This window comes from Sinohyriopsis cumingii, chromosome 2, assembly GCF_028554795.1.
Source record: "Sinohyriopsis cumingii isolate HCF-2022 chromosome 2, ASM2855479v2, whole genome shotgun sequence".
Classification (NCBI taxonomy): Eukaryota; Metazoa; Mollusca; class Bivalvia; order Unionida; family Unionidae; genus Sinohyriopsis; species Sinohyriopsis cumingii.
Window position 1 is genome coordinate 154,360,483 of NC_142962.1, and position 19,957 is coordinate 154,380,439.

The following is a 19,957-nucleotide window of genomic DNA, read 5'->3' on the forward strand; positions in this document are numbered from 1 at the left end:
ATCTTGCAGATGGCATGCATATACTATTGGTTTTCAAGTTTCCCTGTTTCAGAAGTCTCGCCATGACACATAAATACTCCTCTGGATGCTTAATGCTATTACATGTGATTTTCATTCAGAGCTATGTTGCTCTTGCCAAATGTGCCATATTTTTTTCTAAATCGGATCCATTACAAAAAACAGCATTGAAATAAATATTAAATGCTGCGAGTACTATTAAATATATAAATATAATTATAATTAAAATAAAATTCTAAAATTTCAATGCAACTGAAGAAAGTGTGTGAAAATTGCCGTGTTAACGTACGTAGACTTATTCAACTGGAACATTTTTGTGTACACGCAGCTAACTGTTTTAGCAGCATCAGGACCAATGCCTTTCATTGCCAACGTAGTAGTTTCATAGGTTTATTTATTAGATAGTTTGTTAAGACAGGAAGTAAAACTTGATTTACTGAGCTTTATAAGATATTGTATGCGATCATCATCATCATCATCAGTACCATCACCATAGCAAAATTAGAAGCAGTAAAACCACAGTCAGCAGCTTTTTGCCATTTGGAATTATTATTACTAGTTTACTTCAAATTATACGTATAACATTAGATGGGGAATGTAATAATTCATAGTAAGACACTTGTCTACGTTTAATAAAATATGTCAAACATGAGATGGGGCATGTCAAAATCAATCATTTTAGACTTTCCTCTACCTTTCATAAAGTATGTCAAGCATGAGTATGTCAAAATTCATCGCAAGAAACCTCTCTAGCTTTCATATAGTTACAAAAAGAGCTCAGGAGTGTGCTTAGTGAAGAAACACTTCGTGAAATACTCTTAGAGATTCACTGATGAAACTTGTCACTTGTATCTACGAATATTTTATCTTCTATAACCAGCACAAATGATGCACAGATTGTATCCCGTCAATAGCTATGAGTTTGACTGCAGCTCTAGACCAAATGGCTACTACCCAAGTCCAACATCCTGTAATCAATATTACATCTGCGCCCTACAGCTAGCTTTCAGAACAGACTGCCATCCGGGACTACAATTCAACAAAATTACCGGGTACTGTGATTTCACAGATCATGTAACATGTAACAGTAACGGAGGTCAGATATCACCCATCCAAGCGAATCCAGGTGCCATCTGGGCCCAACCCGTGACAACCGCACCTCCAGCTAACAGTAAGTAAAGTAATCAGATAAAATTTCTGAGAACGTGTTATGTAGCTGCCTTTAGCATTTACTTCTTTGTGAGACAAATGCTCTTGAAATTTCGAAAACATCAACCATGAGGTTTAGTAGATATAACAGTTTTCTTCCTGACAGCTTAATTTGGTGTTGACAATATTATTTAGAGCTCGGTTTCTCTATTGTGATCAAGCAAATTCAGTATTTCATAATATTTTATCGTTTTCTTCGTGAACGAAATTTAGGTGCAAATGAGTAAGCTGTTCTGGAAAGGCAGTAGTTATTCATCTGTAGAAATCACTTACTGCCTTGCAACATTATCCCTGTATTAACAGAACCCTCACAAGAACAGTCTTTTAGCTTTAGAATCTTGTAGTGGTTTCTTCAAAAAGATACCTGTAATAAAGAAGCAAAAACAATCTCATTTAAAAGGCTGGATGTAATTGTTAAAACGAAACAGAAATTAAATGATTATTTACGCCGAAGTCATTTTCGATGTTATTTAAACGTATGTGTTTGCACATAAACTGTCTTTCTAGAATAGTGTGAGTTGAATGCGAAAATTACGTAAAAAATCTCAAAAAAACATCATTAATTTAGGACGTTGGGAGTTAGGCATGTCTACATAATGCTGCCATGGTTACAAGAGAGAAATATAAATGCAGAATGTTGTTTTGTATAGAGAGAAGTAAGTTATGTTCCTTGTGAATAATTTCATTTTTCATCAAATATGTATATTTAATGTTTTGATTCTGATGGGCAAACTATAAATATTGTCTCTGTATATGCAATTTTAAAAGGAGCATCAGAATAGTGTATTCAGCGTATGAAAGTCAAATGCTAATAATTAACGCGTCAGTTCACATTTTTTAATTTGTACTCTCATCACTCGTGGAAAATAAGAGTTAAAAATGCTGCCATACTTCGATGCAAACGAAAGCAAGATATCTTCAATCGCGAAGGACATAGGCTATTCATGTCAGCAAATATAAATAAAGTTATTCTGTTGTCTCATAAACTGTTGTTGTTGTTGTTGTATGGTTTAATGCCATGTTTCAGCTCAAGATAGGTTATACGTGGCGGCCAGCATAAATGGTGGAGGAGAACGCGGGAAAACCAAGGAAAGAACCACCAACCCACAAAAAGCAACTGGCAAGCTTTCTCACATACCCACACTGGCCGAACCGGAGACTCGAACCCACGCAAAGGTGTGATGGCAGTGCTCCGTAAGGGTGAGCACTTTAGACCACTGGGCCACTCAGACCCCACATAAAATGAGAAGGACAACCTGATCTAAATCATTGTATTTGCTACAAAACTATCTCACATAAAGATTGCAAATTAATTAGTGAGCGACAATATAGGAAGATTACATTCTGTATCATCTTACCCAGCATATATTTAAGGAAAACTAAAACCTCGTTGCATGCGTATAGTATAAATCCCCATGTCTTTCCAATGCAGTTGGTGATTTTTTAAATACTAGAAAGTATCAGTTAGTTTATATATGCAAATTTCCTGAAGCCTAACTCCTGTAAGACAAGGTTAGACAAGGTAAGACAAGGTAAGATAATGGTCAGTAATCATTACAAGAGTGCTGATGATTTGTTTTATTTGGTTGTTGTTTTCTTTTGCTTACGATTGTGAAAAGTAAATTATATTCTCTTGATATTGTCATCAACCCCATCCCTATGTTGTACGAATCTTTATTTGTCAGTTAACATGCTCTTTGTAAATCTGAGGAAGGATCCAGTCTGATATTGTTTACAGAACCATTCAAAGGAAGATGCCAGGATGGTTTTCTGCAACAGTCAGATAGTTAGGCTTACTCCAGCAAAAACAATTCCAAAGAGTATTTAAGTTTATTTTCGAAGCACATAAAACCGAAAAGAAGCTACATTAAGACACTCAGCATTACATCTACTGATTACGCGTGGCTTATTATCGTCGAGAAATCGGTAGTATATAATGCACTTGCTGTCTTTAATCATACTAATCTGGCCCACTTTTTAAGGTTGGAATTTCTCAAAGATCACCTGTTGTCAAGAACAAATTGAACTAGAAAAAGCTTGATTATATGGCTTTATGAATAGTTCTGGAGTAAACTCTTGTGAAAAATGTCATTTATAAAAATACATTTAACGTGCTCTATATATCATCTACATGACGATTTAATTCTTATATTGTACTTTGGTTTAAAATCTCATTATTTTCTTGTTGAAATTTGAAATACTTCCTATTTCGCACCTTTTATTTCACAAAATTCCGTCTTCCTAGATGTGCTTATATTATTCTCAAGGTCACAAAACAACTTGTCACGTGAACTCATATTTGACGTCACGTGACTTTCATATTATTCTGTCTTAAAGAAGAATCAAGTTTACTGGTATTATGTTTTTTGAGCCTTCAAATGTGATTAAATGTGCTTGAAATAGTTCAAAAAGTGTTTAAACAGTCATGATAAACTGACTTTTGTTGCTTCCTTTTGCCAGCAATTATTACTTTTATTTGCAGGGTAAATGATGAACTAGCCTATACCATGTTATCTGCAGGCATAGAACTTGGGTAACATGGCATATGGATTGGATTGATAATTTACCATATAGCCTCACAAATAAGGTCAATAATTGTGCAATGATCTTGAGATTAGCGTCAACGTCGTCATGCATAAAAAGGTTATGTTGCTATGTGATGCTTCTGGTTTTAAGAAAAGAATATTTTCTTACCTGTGCGTATAATACTATTAAAATACCAATATTGTGCTTTCTTCAAGGAACCATGCCCAATGTACATGTGAATTGTTCATGGAGAATACCAAAGGGACTTACTTCATCAAATGCCACTTTCATGCAAACTTTACTGAAAAAAAATGACAAAACGGGAAAATCTGGCCGGTATCCTCTAACTTTCTTGTACGTGAAACTTGGTTTCAAGTGTAAAACCCCAGTTACGGGTCTGATTCTAAAGTAACTGTTAATTATTAACCATTTGGCAAAATAATTGTTACAAATATTATGTAAATTTTAAAATCTCGAAGGATTTAACCTAATTCTAATAAAGATTACAAAAAGTCCCCATTTTAAGACCTGGACCTTGAGTTAGAGTTTCACGCTTTCAGGATAACATAATACAGTTTTTATGATAATATAATAAACATTTAAGGACATCATAATACGGGGCCTGGATGTTTTTTCAGAGGTCATATTGAAATGACGTGATGAGATTATTAATTAGTATTAATTTGTTCCTTCCATATGAAAGGCTGAAATTATTTAGGGAGACTGGAGGTAATTCTACGGCTGATTATATATATATATATATATATATATATATATATATATATATATATATATATATATATATATATATATATATATATATATATATATATATATAGTTACGTATAGGGACTTTAACTATGTAACAACACAAGGTAAACCCAACAAGCATTCAAGTTTCCCTAATATAAATTTGTTTCCATTTAATATAAAATCAGAGTGAATGAATTAAAGCTAACTTAAAAGTCTATGAATTCCTAGAATACTATCCTAAATTGTTCCCTCAATTTCACATCAACCTGGCTACGATCTAAAGGTATTCTGAATGAAGATTGTAATGTGATTATGTTTATGTGCTAGCACCACTAAATAATCACTGTTCTAAATCAAAAAGTTTTTTCGTATGGTAATACCGAGAAGTAGAATATCAACAAATTCCTTGAAAGTTTCACATAATCCGGCTGAATTATATAAATGTTCAAGACCTTGAATAATTTCTTATAATTCTCAACGTACTGTCTTTTTGAAATAAATATTTTAAACTCTGTATGTCCAACGAACATATCATAAAGTAATCACGTTTTCCTCTCTCCCTTACAAAACTGACACATGAACTGAAGAATCATAATATGGTGCTTTAATTCTCTTATATAGTCTCCAAGTGCGCACCTAATCAGCAAAATCAAAATCGCTACAAAGATTCATGATGACTTAAATTATTTGATTGTGAAATAATTGAACAATCATATTCTGACCTTCTCAAATTAATGCTCCAATCAAGATCTAGAGCGTGCATGATATTTCTTCGGAACAAAAGTAATCATAGTCTCACACTATGTTGAAATACGTTAAAATAATGCTTAGTGTACTTTAACCGAAACAGTTATTGACTTGACCTTGGCAATTGTCCTTAATTTATGAATGGAATTCTACATATATTATACATTTACTTTAACTATAACAGAAGCCAGCCACTCAATGTAAAGAAATAAAATATAAACATTATAATCCAAAATGATTTAAATAAAACTATATAATAATTTAATAGATTACATATATATATATATATATATATATATATATATATATATATATATATATATATATATATATATATATATATATATATATATATATATATATATATATTCAGCAGTATTATTCATTACATTACAAGACAAAGTCTATCTTTATCATGAAGAAAGATTTGATTGTGTCATTTTATTACTTTTTAAGAAGTTAATAAAATGAAATTAATCAAAGTATCGTTCTGTATAATTATTGAATATATGTAACTTAAATGTTATCTTGCTTTGTATCATTTATTGAATAAGTATTATGTTGTTTTTTGTCATTATTGAATAAGTTTTATATTGCTTTATATCATTATTGAATAAGTATTATTTTGCTTTATATCATTATTGAATTAGTATTATGTTGCTTTATATCATTATTGAATAAGTATTATGTTGCTTTATATCACTATTGAATGAGTATTATATTGCTTTATATCATTATTGAATAAGTATTATATTGCTTTTTATCATTATTGATTTTTGTATTATCTTGCTTCGCTAGCTTAATGCCTGATTGCTATGTGCGATGAAATATTTGACTTCTTACGTAATTGCTAAGCGATATCAGTTCTTGATAAAGGATGTGGTATATGTGCATTGGCCATATTCTCATACCAATCAAAGAAAGCTTCATTTTAGAAAACTCAAACACTGCTAAGATGTTTACTCTGAAAAATCACGTTCTCATTTCGCCAATTTGTGTCATAATTATTCCATATTAGCTGCGATCTTTTTTTTCTTCTTAAGGTCTTGTAATCTAATTTAAGATGTGTCAGCATCCAGTATTGTAATTTAATCCCCTTTTGTCAAAAATGCTGACAGTAACTCCATTAGAGCGAAATTCCTTTCTAGTATTGCGAACATAAAATGCAGTGCAGTTTTTTAATGGACTAATGCCAACTCTTATTCTGAAGCAGTGTATAGGTTCAGATAATTCACGTCAGATAATTGACGTCAGATACTTGACGTTAGACAATTGACGTAACATAAATTTCTTTATACCTTTTATTTACCGGTGAATTACCTCATGTTTATAAAACAGCAAAGGCTGTAGATACAACTACATCGGCCCTAACGCAGCCTACAACAACACCACCAATAACACCACCACAAACAACTAATGCACCAGTGACCACAACTACTGCAACAAGTAAGTGCCTCATTGTGTCAGTATTTTGACTGGTCAAAAACCTTTTGAAATAAAGGGTGATTGTTTTAATATTTGTAATAGTTTATATCTTTACCTTAAAAAAATGATGAAAAATCGAATTATTTCTGGAAGATCAGAAATATTGATAGAATATGATATGTGTTTTCATTATATTCATTTATATATTCAGTATATATGGTAGCCTGATATGAACTAGAACCTATCTATTGATTATGTTCTCTTTCTTTGCCATGAAGCATCTGTTTGTGCTAATACACTAGTGCTGCCACAGCTAGCACATTTCCGCTATCCCTGCTATATAGCATCAATAACACTCCAGGTATCTCACCCAGCTTGTTCGCTTCAAAAGCTTGCACTTCGTTTTTCATCATGCCCCAGATAATCATGACGTTAGACCTGTGCATTTAGTGTCAATATTTTAATTTAAGATGTATCAGCATTCGGTATTGTAATTTAGTCCCTTCTTCTTGGAAAAGCTGAAAGTAACTGAATTACGGCGAGGTTCAACTTCATTATTGGGAACATAATATACAATGCAGTTTGTTAATGGACAAATATAAACCCCTATTATGAAGCAGTGTATGTTTTTAGACGTGATGTAATATAAATATGTGTACACCTTTTATTTACTTGTGAATTACCTCATGTTTGTTTGTGAAACAGCAATGACTGTAGTGTAGTTACAACTAGATTGGCCCCAACGCAACCTCCAACAACATTACCAATAACACCACCACAAACAATACCAATAGCAACAGTAACTAAAACTACTGCAACAAGTAAGTGTCTTAATATGTCGATATTTTCATTGGAGAAAACCTTTTGAAAGAGAGGGTCATTGTTTAGATTTTGTAACAGTTTATATCTTTACTTTAAAACAATTATACAAAAAGGTTGAATTATTTCTGGAAGGTCAGAAACGTTGATGGAATATGATATATGTTTTTCATTATGAATTAAAACAAGAAAATTCTCACATACCAAAATATATTGTGGCCTGATATGAACTAGAACCTTTTTATTTATTAGGATCATTTCTTTGTCATGAAGCGCCTATGTGCACCAACACACTCGGGTTGCCATAGCTAATACATTTCCATCTTCCGCGTTATCTAGCATTAATGCATTCGGGCTGTCATGTCAGCATGTTCGCTTCAAAAGCTTCCACGTAGTTTTTCATCATGTCCCAGACGATAATGACATTAACCTATACATTTAGTGTCCATGATAACGTTAAATTTCAGGATAGCTCTAAATAAAAAATATCCTCAGTCTCCGTCCAGTGAAGTTACTTGAAAGTTACATCAAAACAAACGTAAATTTGTAGCTGCTTGAAGGTTACATTTTACGCATTGTTCCACTTTCACGTTAGAGGAACTGGTAACACTGGTCAACAGTGAAATCATTACTGACTTGAAAAGGCCCTAATCTGTAGTATTTTGGTGTGCCGAACACGAATATAACCGTGAAAAATTTGTATTGGCTCTCGTTTTGAAGATATTCATATACCTCATTTTCTATGTTTCACTGTGTAAATTTCTCCAGTAGGACTGCAGCAACATCCGGAATAATGATGTAACATTGCATAATACCATCATGCTCACATCATCCACAGTTGATTGCATCATTTTCTGATGCAATGCAATACTAATGCCATGCGGCTGCTGAAGTAAGTTGACGTCAGCAGTGTACTATACATGTGTAGGCCTATTATACTAATGCCAGGCGGCTGCTGAAGCTGACGTAAGCAGTGTACTATATAAAGCCCAATCAGATAGGTTCAGCATTTAAAATATTTTAGACGTTGTGCGAGACAGTTCAAGCTACTGTTACATAAAACTTATTATTTTATCCATTTACGTACAATAAAGAACAGTAATGCCTCGAAAGTGTGTTAATACCGCGGACAATTTTTGCTATATTTGTGGGGAAGTGACATTTGCCAACCAGAAGAAAAGTATCAATTCTCAAGTGAAGAAGGCATATCATCTTTACTTCGGATGCAAGGTTGGTGACCAAGACAAGCCTTGGGCTCCGCATATATGCTGTGCTACATGTACAACACAGCTTTCACAGTGGTTGAATTGCAAAAGGTCATCAATGCCGTTTGCAGTCCCAATGGTGTGGAGAGACCCAAGCAACCACCTAAATGACTGTTACTTCTGCTTGGTTCCTCCTCTTTCCGGCGGAATAACGAAGCGAAAGAAGTCGAGAATAGTCTACCCAAACATTCCGTCTGAATTGAGACCAGTTCCACATGGTGAGGGACTTCCTATTCCAGAACCTCCAGCAGAATATTCTCTTGATTCATCTGACGAAGACAAAGGTGAGTCGACCTGTTCTTCTTCTGGTCCATCAGCATGCAGTGATCCAGATTTTCACTGTGGTGCATCATCAACCCCACACAGAATAACACAGGAAGAACTAAATGACCTGATTCGTGATTTGGACTTATCAAAGAACAAGGCAGAATTGCTAGGATCAAGACTCCAACAATGGAATCTTCTAGAAGAAGATGTCACAATTACTGCATATCGAAAGCGCCACCAGCAATTGGAGCCTTTCTTCAGAAAGGAAAGTAATCTGATATTCTGTTCCGATATTGAGGGCCTCATGAATGCTTTAAAAATCACTCATGACCCACAAGAATGGAGACTATTTGTGGACTCTTCGAAACTGAGTCTTAAGGCTGTGCTTTTGCACAATGGAAACATTCTTCCATCTATTCCAGTAGCGTATGCTGTCCACATGAAAGAGACATACGATAACTTAAGGCAGCTACTGAATTCCATTGAGTATAACAAGTACAGCTGGCACCTCTGTGGTGATTTGAAGGTAGTTGCCCTTTTAATGGGACTGCAGCAAGGATATACAAAATACATGTGCTTCTTATGCGAGTGGGATAGCCGAGCAAGGGAAATGCACTACATGAGAAAGGAATGGACTCACAGGCAGAATGTAGCCATTGGAGAGAAGAATATCCAACACCCAGCTCTGGTTGAGGCTCAGAAAATCTTGCTACCACCCCTTCACATCAAACTAGGTTTGATGAAGAACTTCGTGAAAGCCATTGACCGGACTTTGCCAGCATTCCGATACCTGCATGAAAAATTCCCTCGACTCAGCGAAGCAAAGATTAAAGAGGGAGTTTTTGTGGGTCCTCAGATTCGAGAGCTTTTCAAAGATGACCGGTTCAACAACTTGCTGGAAGGTGACGCGAAACAAGCATGGAATGCTTTTCGCCTAGTTTCTACAAACTTCCTCGGAAATGTTAGGGCAGAAAACTATAAGGAACTAGTAGAAGACATGTTGATGAAGTATAAGAAACTTGGCTGCAATATGTCTCTAAAGATTCACTTCCTTCATTCCCATTTGGATTTCTTTCCTAGCAACTGTGGTATTGTTAGTGATGAACACGGCGAACGTTTTCATCAAGATATCGCAACAATGGAACAAAGATACCAGGGAAAATGGTCCACTACAATGCTGGCTGACTACTGCTGGACACTCCTCAGAGATGCTCCCGAACAGCTGTACAAGAGACAGGCGAAGAAATCTAAGATGTAGTCAATGACTTGATTTTTTATAGGTAGGCTATTACAGTTGACCTTTTACTATTGGAATGCATTTCGTTATGTAAACATTAATTTCTTGCAGATTACAAAAAAACTAGAGCCAATTTTGCAATTTGACTGTCATATTCGTGTTCAGCACATAAAAATTGATAAGAATTGACTAATTTTATTTCAGTAACATGACTTTTGTAAAAATTTGTTGTCCAGTGTAATATGATACAGATTTCAGGGTGACAACACTACATAAAAGTACCTCATTTTCATGGGCTTCTGTAGTGCGAGTATTTCTTAATGAAAGCAGTAGAGCAAGGAATATACCGAATACAACGAGTATCTGTGATTTTATAAAGGACAAGTGTCAAGTTCATGTCGCTATTTTAGGTCAACGATTAACTTTCAAGACTAATAACATATAAGCACGAAAACTAATAAAATCAAACTGATTAAATATCTGTAGAAAATTAATAAACAGCTGCATGATAAAGCATAACACAAAGACACCAATGTGGCAATATTTCTATCTCAAAACGTGGAATGATACATGCAACTCATCATCAGTCTCTCCTTGCATAAATGCTCCAATTAGGTGAAACAATATCTTATTAGGAGTAAACATTGTGGATACAAAATCAACCCGCTTCCAACATCTGGAAGAATATCTTATTAAACATATACCCGTATGCCCATACGTTTTATCCAATAATTGTATTACACTACCCCACCCCATCCAGCTGATTTCAGCAGGGACATATAGATTTGGACTTTTTTATGTGCCCGTACTTAAGCCGCAGGAATGTTATTAATATCATTATTAGTGTAAAACTAATTTTGGTTGGCATACATAAGTAACCCAGGTAGATTTTATATCACTACAGAATTTATTCCCCTTTTTATATAAACTGCATAACTTTCGGACTGTATAATGATAGTACTGAATTGGTTTACAAACAAATCTATTTAAATAACTGATGTTTTTGTGGGCTTTTGGAATAATACTTAATTGAAACTGGTTTATTGCAATGAGAATAAGCTTTATGAGGATTTAGTATATTTCAGCAGGTCATTTTCATAGTTCAGACCGTTCGTTTCTCACGCCTTACATCAAATACATAACTATGATGAATATTTTACATTTCTATTTATTGCTTTTGATAGGCTTGATTTGCCTTTGCATGCTTCTTTTTCACACTCCATGTTTCTTTGATATATCTTTGGATCATTTTTGATCCTGCCAAATAGCTTTGAGATCTCTTCAGAGAATTTTTGACCTTTTCAAATGGCTTTGAGATATCTTCAGAGCATTTTTGACGTTCCTAAATGGCTTTGATATTGCTGTCATGAGCTTTTTCGCAATGATATTGTCTTTTTTCGCTTTCCGCTCAAGCATGCAATACTCAAAATACTGGCTAACAGGTCATAACATGACCTCGCGATTTTTGCAAAAACGCTTTGATATGTTGCGTCCCGCGCAAGTCCTTCTCCGGAAATCCAGGTTTGGGAATCAAATAATGACGATGACACAGCTGTTTTGCTTAGTAACTCATAGTCAAATCACATCTTCTTGTCATTTAGATCCTGTACCTACAGGCGATTTCTGTGAGCACAAATCAGACGGTTATTACGCTGATCCGAAGGACTGCCACTCCTTCTACATATGCACCTTTGGCACAGCCACTCGTACTAATTGTCCATCCGGCACTGTTTTCAACAATCAACTTACAACTTGTGACTTTCCTTCTCACACGCATACCTGTAATAATTAAAGTGTCAAGTTGAACTTAAATTCCATGCTTGATTAATTATTCAACCTCGGTTTTAGATGACAGCGTAAATGATTATTTCATCAGCGATTTCAAGATTTCAGTAAACCTGGGGAAGTTTTACGTTGTTTGTTTTGAGTGGTTTTTTTTCTTCTCTTGATTGAACATGCAGTATTATATTTATTATGGAAGATGATTAACATGCGTACACACACGCACGCACATATATATGAATGTCTGATTCCACTTCAGTCGATTACATTAAATGCATGATTGCCAAATATTCTGTCTTACGCTTATACTGCCCCTACTTTGAAGATCACATTTGTAGGGTTTGTTTATGACACTAGACTTCTCATACCAATAGACGCAACAGGGCCAAACGTAACTGGATTTAACACTATTCGTGCTAAAAACAGTTTGTGGAGAATACCGGAAGGTCGTACACCACATATGCAGGACTTTATTTAGGTCTCAACCTGAATATGACTCGACCACGTACTAATCAACTTGTATATAGCATATGCAGATGAATGAATTAAGAATACGTATGGACGATCTATAAGATGATTCGTATAAACCTTAAATTTGACAATTTGCATTTTGTTTGGGAGCAATTAGAACTTCACCTTCAGACTGCGTGTATTGTTTGGAGACAATTGCCTAAGTGCCAAACCCTGAACGCTGAGATACCAAATGCTACCCTTCCTTTTAGCATATAAATTTTTCTTTATGCAGAAGTGGCAAAAGTCATGTGGCAAAGACTTCAAACTTATCCATTACCAAGTTAGTCAACGCCACCACCTCACTCTAATAATATGCCATCTTTATCAGTTCAAAAACGTTCCCAGCATATCCTCTCGCTTATCAGGATAATTCGATGTGGCATTAAATTTATTCTGAAAAACGAAAGTATGTGTTGCTATAGAAAGGCCTTCATTGGTGGCCTTACATTCTTGTATTAAATCGCTTAAAAGAGGGGGGCTACATTGGAACTGCCGTTGCAATATCTCATGACACTATATAGAGTCGTTTAGAGGTCAACACTTAAGTTTTTACCACAGAAATTATTCATGCTAACATCTTGTAACTACGTTTAAATCTTCCAAAGGAACCATTTCGTCATCTTGTCCGGTTCATTGTGACAGTGAGAGTTGTAAAGCCTTAAATTTACATGTCTTACAAAACATGATTTTCTCATATAGTTCTTGAAAGTAAGTTTGAACTTTTTGCTGCCGAGACACATTCGTAATGGTAATGATAGGGCAGATAAAGCAGGGTACTTATCCTTTTCAGTGTCCACTAATAGTAGAACACATTATTATCCAGCGCATCGACTCCCCACAGTCAAAATGAGACATAATACTATTAAATAAGGGATCTTTCTGATGATATAGCACCAGAGAAACGTTTGGACGTTTTGAGTGTATGAGCATTATATGAAAAGTGTTTTACCCTACCTTTGAAGGATTTAATCAGTTTGTACTTTTATCTTTTATTTTATATACCTTAAAGGGAGTCGTAACATCTTTTACCTTTAACCCTCATCTTGTAGTACTTCAATGTTACGTTTATTTGCGAAGGCATCTATTCTGAAACATTTTTACTTCCTTGTTTTTGAATGTTGAGAACATTACCCTTTAATCTGCACCTAATAGCCATTATTGTGCGGACGTGCCGGTAAGGGCCAGTTACATACATGCATACATGATCCTCTCTTTCATCAGTTTCAAATTACACCCGATCCAAGCAGCAGTGTTAAATGATATTATATGACCTGCACAGCTTTCAAGTCATCGATACATTCAGCAACTAGTAAATAAAGTAAACATTGAACAAACTCATAAATAATATATGAAACTTATATTCCTTCATTTTTACGAGTATCTCTATTCTCCGGGTATTATACTAGAATCATTGTATTTGAATCTATTCAGCAGATGTCTGTAAAACGCTGAAAACATGGCCGCATAAAATAATTCTCACTTCTGATGGAAGCCCTGCCTCGAAACAGAAATTTAGCCTGAATTAAGGCACACAATATAAAACGGGCACATATTTTCTTTCTTCAGTCTTTTAACACCTCAATATCCAAATGAAATGTATGAACTAGACGATGTATCCGGGTGTGTTCCATTAGAATAACACATTTTGGGGTGGGGCAGTGGTCCGCAAAGAATATGATCTGTAGCATAGAGTCATCCGACAAGATGATTTTTATTCTGTACACTCATGCAACAGAGAAATATGTTTTTTCTAACATTATCTGGTTGACTAAGTCAGGTCGTCTCAGTCATGGTGTTCACACGCTTGGAACTACTTTTAAAATGACGAAACCCTCGTTGTCTTCCACTGTGCCTGGTGGAGTTGTTATAAAATCAAACAACAATAGATATATAACGAAACGAAATTCACCCAAACAACAACTGAAAGTCTCTTTAGATTTGATAAAACACCATGCAAAACATTTACACTCACACACACACACACACACACGTGCGCGAAGTTGGGCTGTTTGGTATAGTTAATTCCATACGGCAGGGTGAATTTTATCCTACTTGTCAAAGTAAATGATCAAGTCAGCCTCAGTAAATGTAACTAAAAATTCCCAATTAGTTTTAAATACTTCGTGTGAAAAGAATTAAGTACGTTTAGCTACATTTAATGACGCTGATCTGATCATTTACTGAGTTATAGACAAAATAAAATTCGCAATGTTATGTGGAAAGAACTATAACAGAAAACGCTGTTTCAGCCACACAGACTACACACATTACTGCCTACAAAAATCCAAACTGTCTAAAGAGATACCGCAAAGACGGCAACAACTAGAAATGTGTTATATCAGACCTGCGTTCTACAAACTTTGTTAAACATCCTAAACCAGCCCTGGTTGAATCAAACCTTGTAAACAGATGAAAATTCCTGCAACTACCAGAGTGGTTTATTCATCAGCCCACATGCTACTCCAAAAGAAGATTTCCATGTAGCTTATCGTTTCACTAATAAAATCAACACTTGCTATATTTCCACGAGAGAAGATATTAATTTCCAAGAATATCATGAATTAGAAATGTTTTCGGTCACTGCATACCTAGCTAGAACTGTACCCAGTATTGGACTGTAATTTTTCCAAATTAGAACTGATGAAAGTTAAAAGTTATCCGTATAATTGATGTTGATTGCTTACTCTTATTTCACCCATTTATTAAATGTGATAATACAGTATTGCTATCAAATGGGTTTTATGTTCCTATTTTCTTGTGCGTAGAGCTTTATTTCTTAGGGTCGACAGTTCGGCATATTGTCGCCATTAACATATTCGTGTTAATGCGCAGTATTTGGAAAAAGTACTGCACTTTCCGCGAGACCTTCATTGTGCAATACTTTCAGCTGAAAAGAATTAAATCTTTTTTTTTTTTTTTTGTTTTAACAGCGGCATTGTAGCTAGATTCTACATAGATAATTATTCAGATTTTCAACAAAAAATAAAGTACAAAACCTGATGATTTTTAAAATACAGCGAGAAGCACTAATGGTACCTAATGTATACTGTTTGTTTGAATTAGCTAACTACATTACAAAAGTTCACTCACTCCTATTTTTTTAATCTTGAAACTCTCGTTTATCACTCAAAGGACGGGCAAAAAAAAATCTAGTTGAAAATATTTAAACAGCGTCAAGAATTATTAATGGACCAACCCGAAGCGACTTAATCTAATATCTTTACAATGAAGCTGAGTGGAAACCTTCGGGGTATCATGCAAAAATCACAATAATGCCACTTTATATTGAAATAAAAAATATTTTCCCCCTAATATTCGAAATAGCACTGCTCAGCTTGTACCCTTCTGCAGGTGCTATCTATTTCTAAATCCATCATTGTATCAGCAACTAAATCATGACATGATCTGGTGAATACTGTATATGCAACAGGTTGAAACTACTCATAGATCTGTCGTTATATCTACAAGTAACAGATAGAAACTTCTCATAAATCTGTCGTTATATCTACAACTAAATCATGAAACGACCTGGTACATACTTTATATGTAACATTCATTCTTTCAAACTAGAATTTCACATAAATATGGGACAGATGCATTCCTTCAAAACTAGAATGACACGTAAATATGGGACAGATTCATTCCTTCAAAACTAGAATGACACGTAAATATGGGACAGATGCATTCCTTCAAAACTAGAACGACACGTAAATATGGGACAGATTCATTCCTTCAAAACTAGAATGACATGTAAATATGGGACAGATTCATTCCTTCAAAACTAGAATGACACGTAAATATGGGACAGATGCATTCCTTCAAAACTAGAATGACACGTAAATATGGGACAGATTCATTCCTTCAAAACTAGAATGACACGTAAATATGGGACAGATAAGAGAATCTTCAATGTTCACAAATTAATTAAACACTGGCTGAGCATGAAAAAGTAATGTTCCATGTTCTTATGTTTACATTGTTAAAAATAAATAAAGTCAGGTTTGCCGTGTCTTATCTCAAATGTTTTTCACTTTTTTAAATGTCCTTGGCAGTGCAAATCAGTATATAATTGAGTAAATAGAAGAAGTTCGTATTTATTAAATTTCACAGTATCGTTTTTATATTGATTTATTTTATACTTGTGGCAAAAGATTCTTTGAACATTGTGCCAATGTTTCTCTTTTTGTCTCCAAGTTTCTTCACGAACCTTGCCAAAGTTTACTTATTTATCGTTATTTTTCTTGTCTGTCGCTTCTTTTAGCAAGTATTTCTTTAGTTAGCTCAATCGTTCGTGACATCATAATTGGAATATTATTTTTTTTTATCTGTTAGAGGAGAGCCGAAACAAACTAACAAAACTGGGTAGAATCGTGGTCCGACCACTGTACAATAATTGCAATACAATATATATATATATATATATATATATATATATATATATATATATATATATATATATATATATATATATATATATATATATATATATATATATATATATATATATATATATATATATATATATATTGAACCGACAATTGTAAATGCGGATTATTTATATATCTTGTTTAAAAAATTAAACAATGCGAAGATACATAATTTCGTCGCCAGAGAAAGTATTTTGCCTTGAAGCGACACATGCATATGCTATAGTCAATACTAGTTGATAATAAGTATAGAAAAGTACACAGTGTGTAAATCGATACTTAATCGATGGCTCTGAAAAAGAAAGAAAATGACTTGTGTACGATGGCATAGTAGTTAGCTTGCCGGATGCACGTCTGACAGCGTGCGGTTTCCAATGTTACCAGCAACCGTTGTGTGTCCTTGGGCAAGACATTTTGATGCAATCGCCTCAGTACTAAATAACTTATAGGTGTTCCTGTGCCGTAATGCACCAAACGAACTGTATATAGCATTTGTGTGTGTGTGTGTGTGTGTGTGTGTGTGTGTTGGATTTTTAACGTAGCTTTAACAACCTTTCAGTAATATCGCTACGATCTCTGCAGGCATGTAGCATTATCCTGACACCAGGCCGACCAGTACAAACTCTAACCTCTTAATACTGAGCGCCAAGCAAGGCAGCTGTTAGTACCATTTTTGTAAGTCTTTGGTATGACTCGGCCGGGGATCGAACCCACGACCTCCCGCAACTGAGTAGGACGCTTTAACCACTAAGCATTGGAGCGGTTTGTATATACCATAGATATTTGCAATAAAGATTAGGTAGCCCAGATTCTCAGCTAGTACATAGTCGTAATGCATGAGTCACGGGTTCAAGTCCCACTCGGATCATCCGTCCTCGGCTGACTCAGTGTTTTGTTTGCGAAAGACACTTACGTCCCATTGTTTCGGCATGATATAGCCAATCAAGTGTCAAAGGCGTCTTATAACAACAACCAACCGAAACAACCGTACCATTGAGCTCCTATCAACTCTGACTGTGTTAAGACCAAACGTGCAAACAGGTGCTTCGTGGCAAATTATCATTCCCATAAGAAATGTTCACACACGTTTCTCCATGTTAATTAGCATCAGCATTTTTTCTTTCACTCAGAATATTCCAGAAAAACATTTCCACAATAAGTTGTAAAATATTGTTGAAGATTTCTGTTGATGCCTATTACAATAGACATATCTGCTTCTGGGTAAGACATACATTTCAGGAGGGGTTGTAAATAATACACCGGCAGTTGCAGCGATGATGTGAAATTCATACATACGTTGTCTCAAGTTTCTGCAACATGTACATATAAAGAATTCAATGAAATATTTTCATTCATATATATATATATATATATATATATATATATATATATATATATATATATATATATATATATATATATATATATATATATATATATGCATGCATTCAACATATATTTCCAATTTAGTCCCACCAGTTTCCAGCGACACCTTCTGCCAGAAAAAACCGGACGGATATTATGCTGATCCCAACGATTGCAGCTATTTTTATGAGTGCAACTTTGGTTTGTCATATCACGTTGCATGCGCAAGCGGAACAGTCTTCAACAACCAAATTCTTAGCTGTGATTGGCCATTCAACGTCCATAATTGTCCATAAATAACTGCTTTTCTTGAGTGCACTCCCACCCCACACACCTCAATTTGCTCATTGACCTAGACAAATAATTGATATTTTCATTATTTGAAATGTTTGCCTTTTGCGTTTCCCACACACACCAAAATGCAAACAAACACAGAAACAATCGTTTAGTCCTAGATTTTCCTTCATGCATGTTCTTCTATTCATTTTAATAAAGTACATGTATTTGAAAATTGTGTTAAATTTATACTAGTGGTTGTTTTAATGCATATAAGCTGATTTGATACTTTTCATCGATATGTACATTGTCATTACTTATTTCCTCAAAAACTGTACCGGCTTCTGTTTTAATGCTTATTGTCAGCTAGCCAGGATAGAGTTGGCAGAATGTAAATCTTTCTGTAAGTTGGCATGCAAACTGAGATTCGGCTGAAATAAAATACAAACTAATGACATATGATAGGGATAAATAAGTTCTACCGACAAGCATTAATATAGACCTTTTTTGTTAATTTTCATAATGTATATCTATGTGGATGGAAACACATTTTCAGGCACACTCATTAAGATAAGCCACGATGTCCCATCAGTTGAGATTATTGCGCATAAAGGATGTTTTCGTTGTTTGATGCGTGTCTCTTGACAATGTGTATGTCCACGATGCATATACTATGAATAAAGAAGTAAGAAAACATTATCTTCATGTGTGTGTGTGTGTAACAGAAAACTAAAGATAAAACTAATACATGCAACACTACATATGTGTTTCTTTCCGAGTGGGCGGAAAAAAACGAGTTTGTTACGTCATAGGAATATCGAGGCTGTCTGTAACAAAGACGTATGTTCGTACGCCGTATCAAACGAGTTCTTTCCCCTGACTCGGTACAAAACTCTTATGTGATTTTGTATTTATTACATATCCCCTTTTTATTCCCACATTCTTTTCATTTTTTAAATGTATACTTTAAAAAAAAATGAATTGAGCATTTTACATTTTATAGAAGATATTGAACAGACTTTATGTACGTAACCGGTGTAATCATAGATATATACTGTGCAGTTGCGTCAACGGTCTGTCTACAAGGCAGATATGGATTTATTCTTTAGCTTTAAAGTTTAGAAAATGTTGCATGGGATATATGAATGGATTTACTTCTCAATCAAGGAAAGTGGATTCTCTCCTTACTTCGCAAAAGGAGCATTGGTTTTGTAGCAGTAAGCAACCGTTTTTTCTTACACTCAACTTACTGAATCGACACTCTACTTACAAACAAATTTAAGGACATCTTTCACAGATTAAACTTAAAATAAAAACATTCCGTTTTG

At 34.6% G+C, this 19,957-nt stretch overlaps 1 protein-coding gene across 3 annotated transcripts in view; it reads left to right on the forward strand.

Moving 5' to 3' along the window:
• LOC149806141 (chitinase-3-like protein 1) overlaps positions 1–18,688 on the forward strand; it is a 63,161-nt gene extending 44,473 nt beyond the window's left edge. The window contains exons 11-13 of one of the 3 annotated variants that reach the window (XM_089951040.1): positions 899–1,189; positions 6,592–6,699; positions 18,459–18,685. In XM_089951040.1, the coding sequence (XP_089807166.1) occupies positions 899–1,189; positions 6,592–6,699; positions 18,459–18,649 (590 nt within the window). In that variant the 3' untranslated portion in view covers positions 18,650–18,685. Of the gene's footprint in view, positions 1–898; positions 1,190–6,591; positions 6,700–11,867; positions 12,179–18,458 lie in introns of those variants that run through there. The other 2 variants (XM_089951039.1, XM_089951041.1) reach the window with 2 other exon arrangements.
• The last annotated feature ends 1,269 nt before the right edge of the window (positions 18,689–19,957 follow it).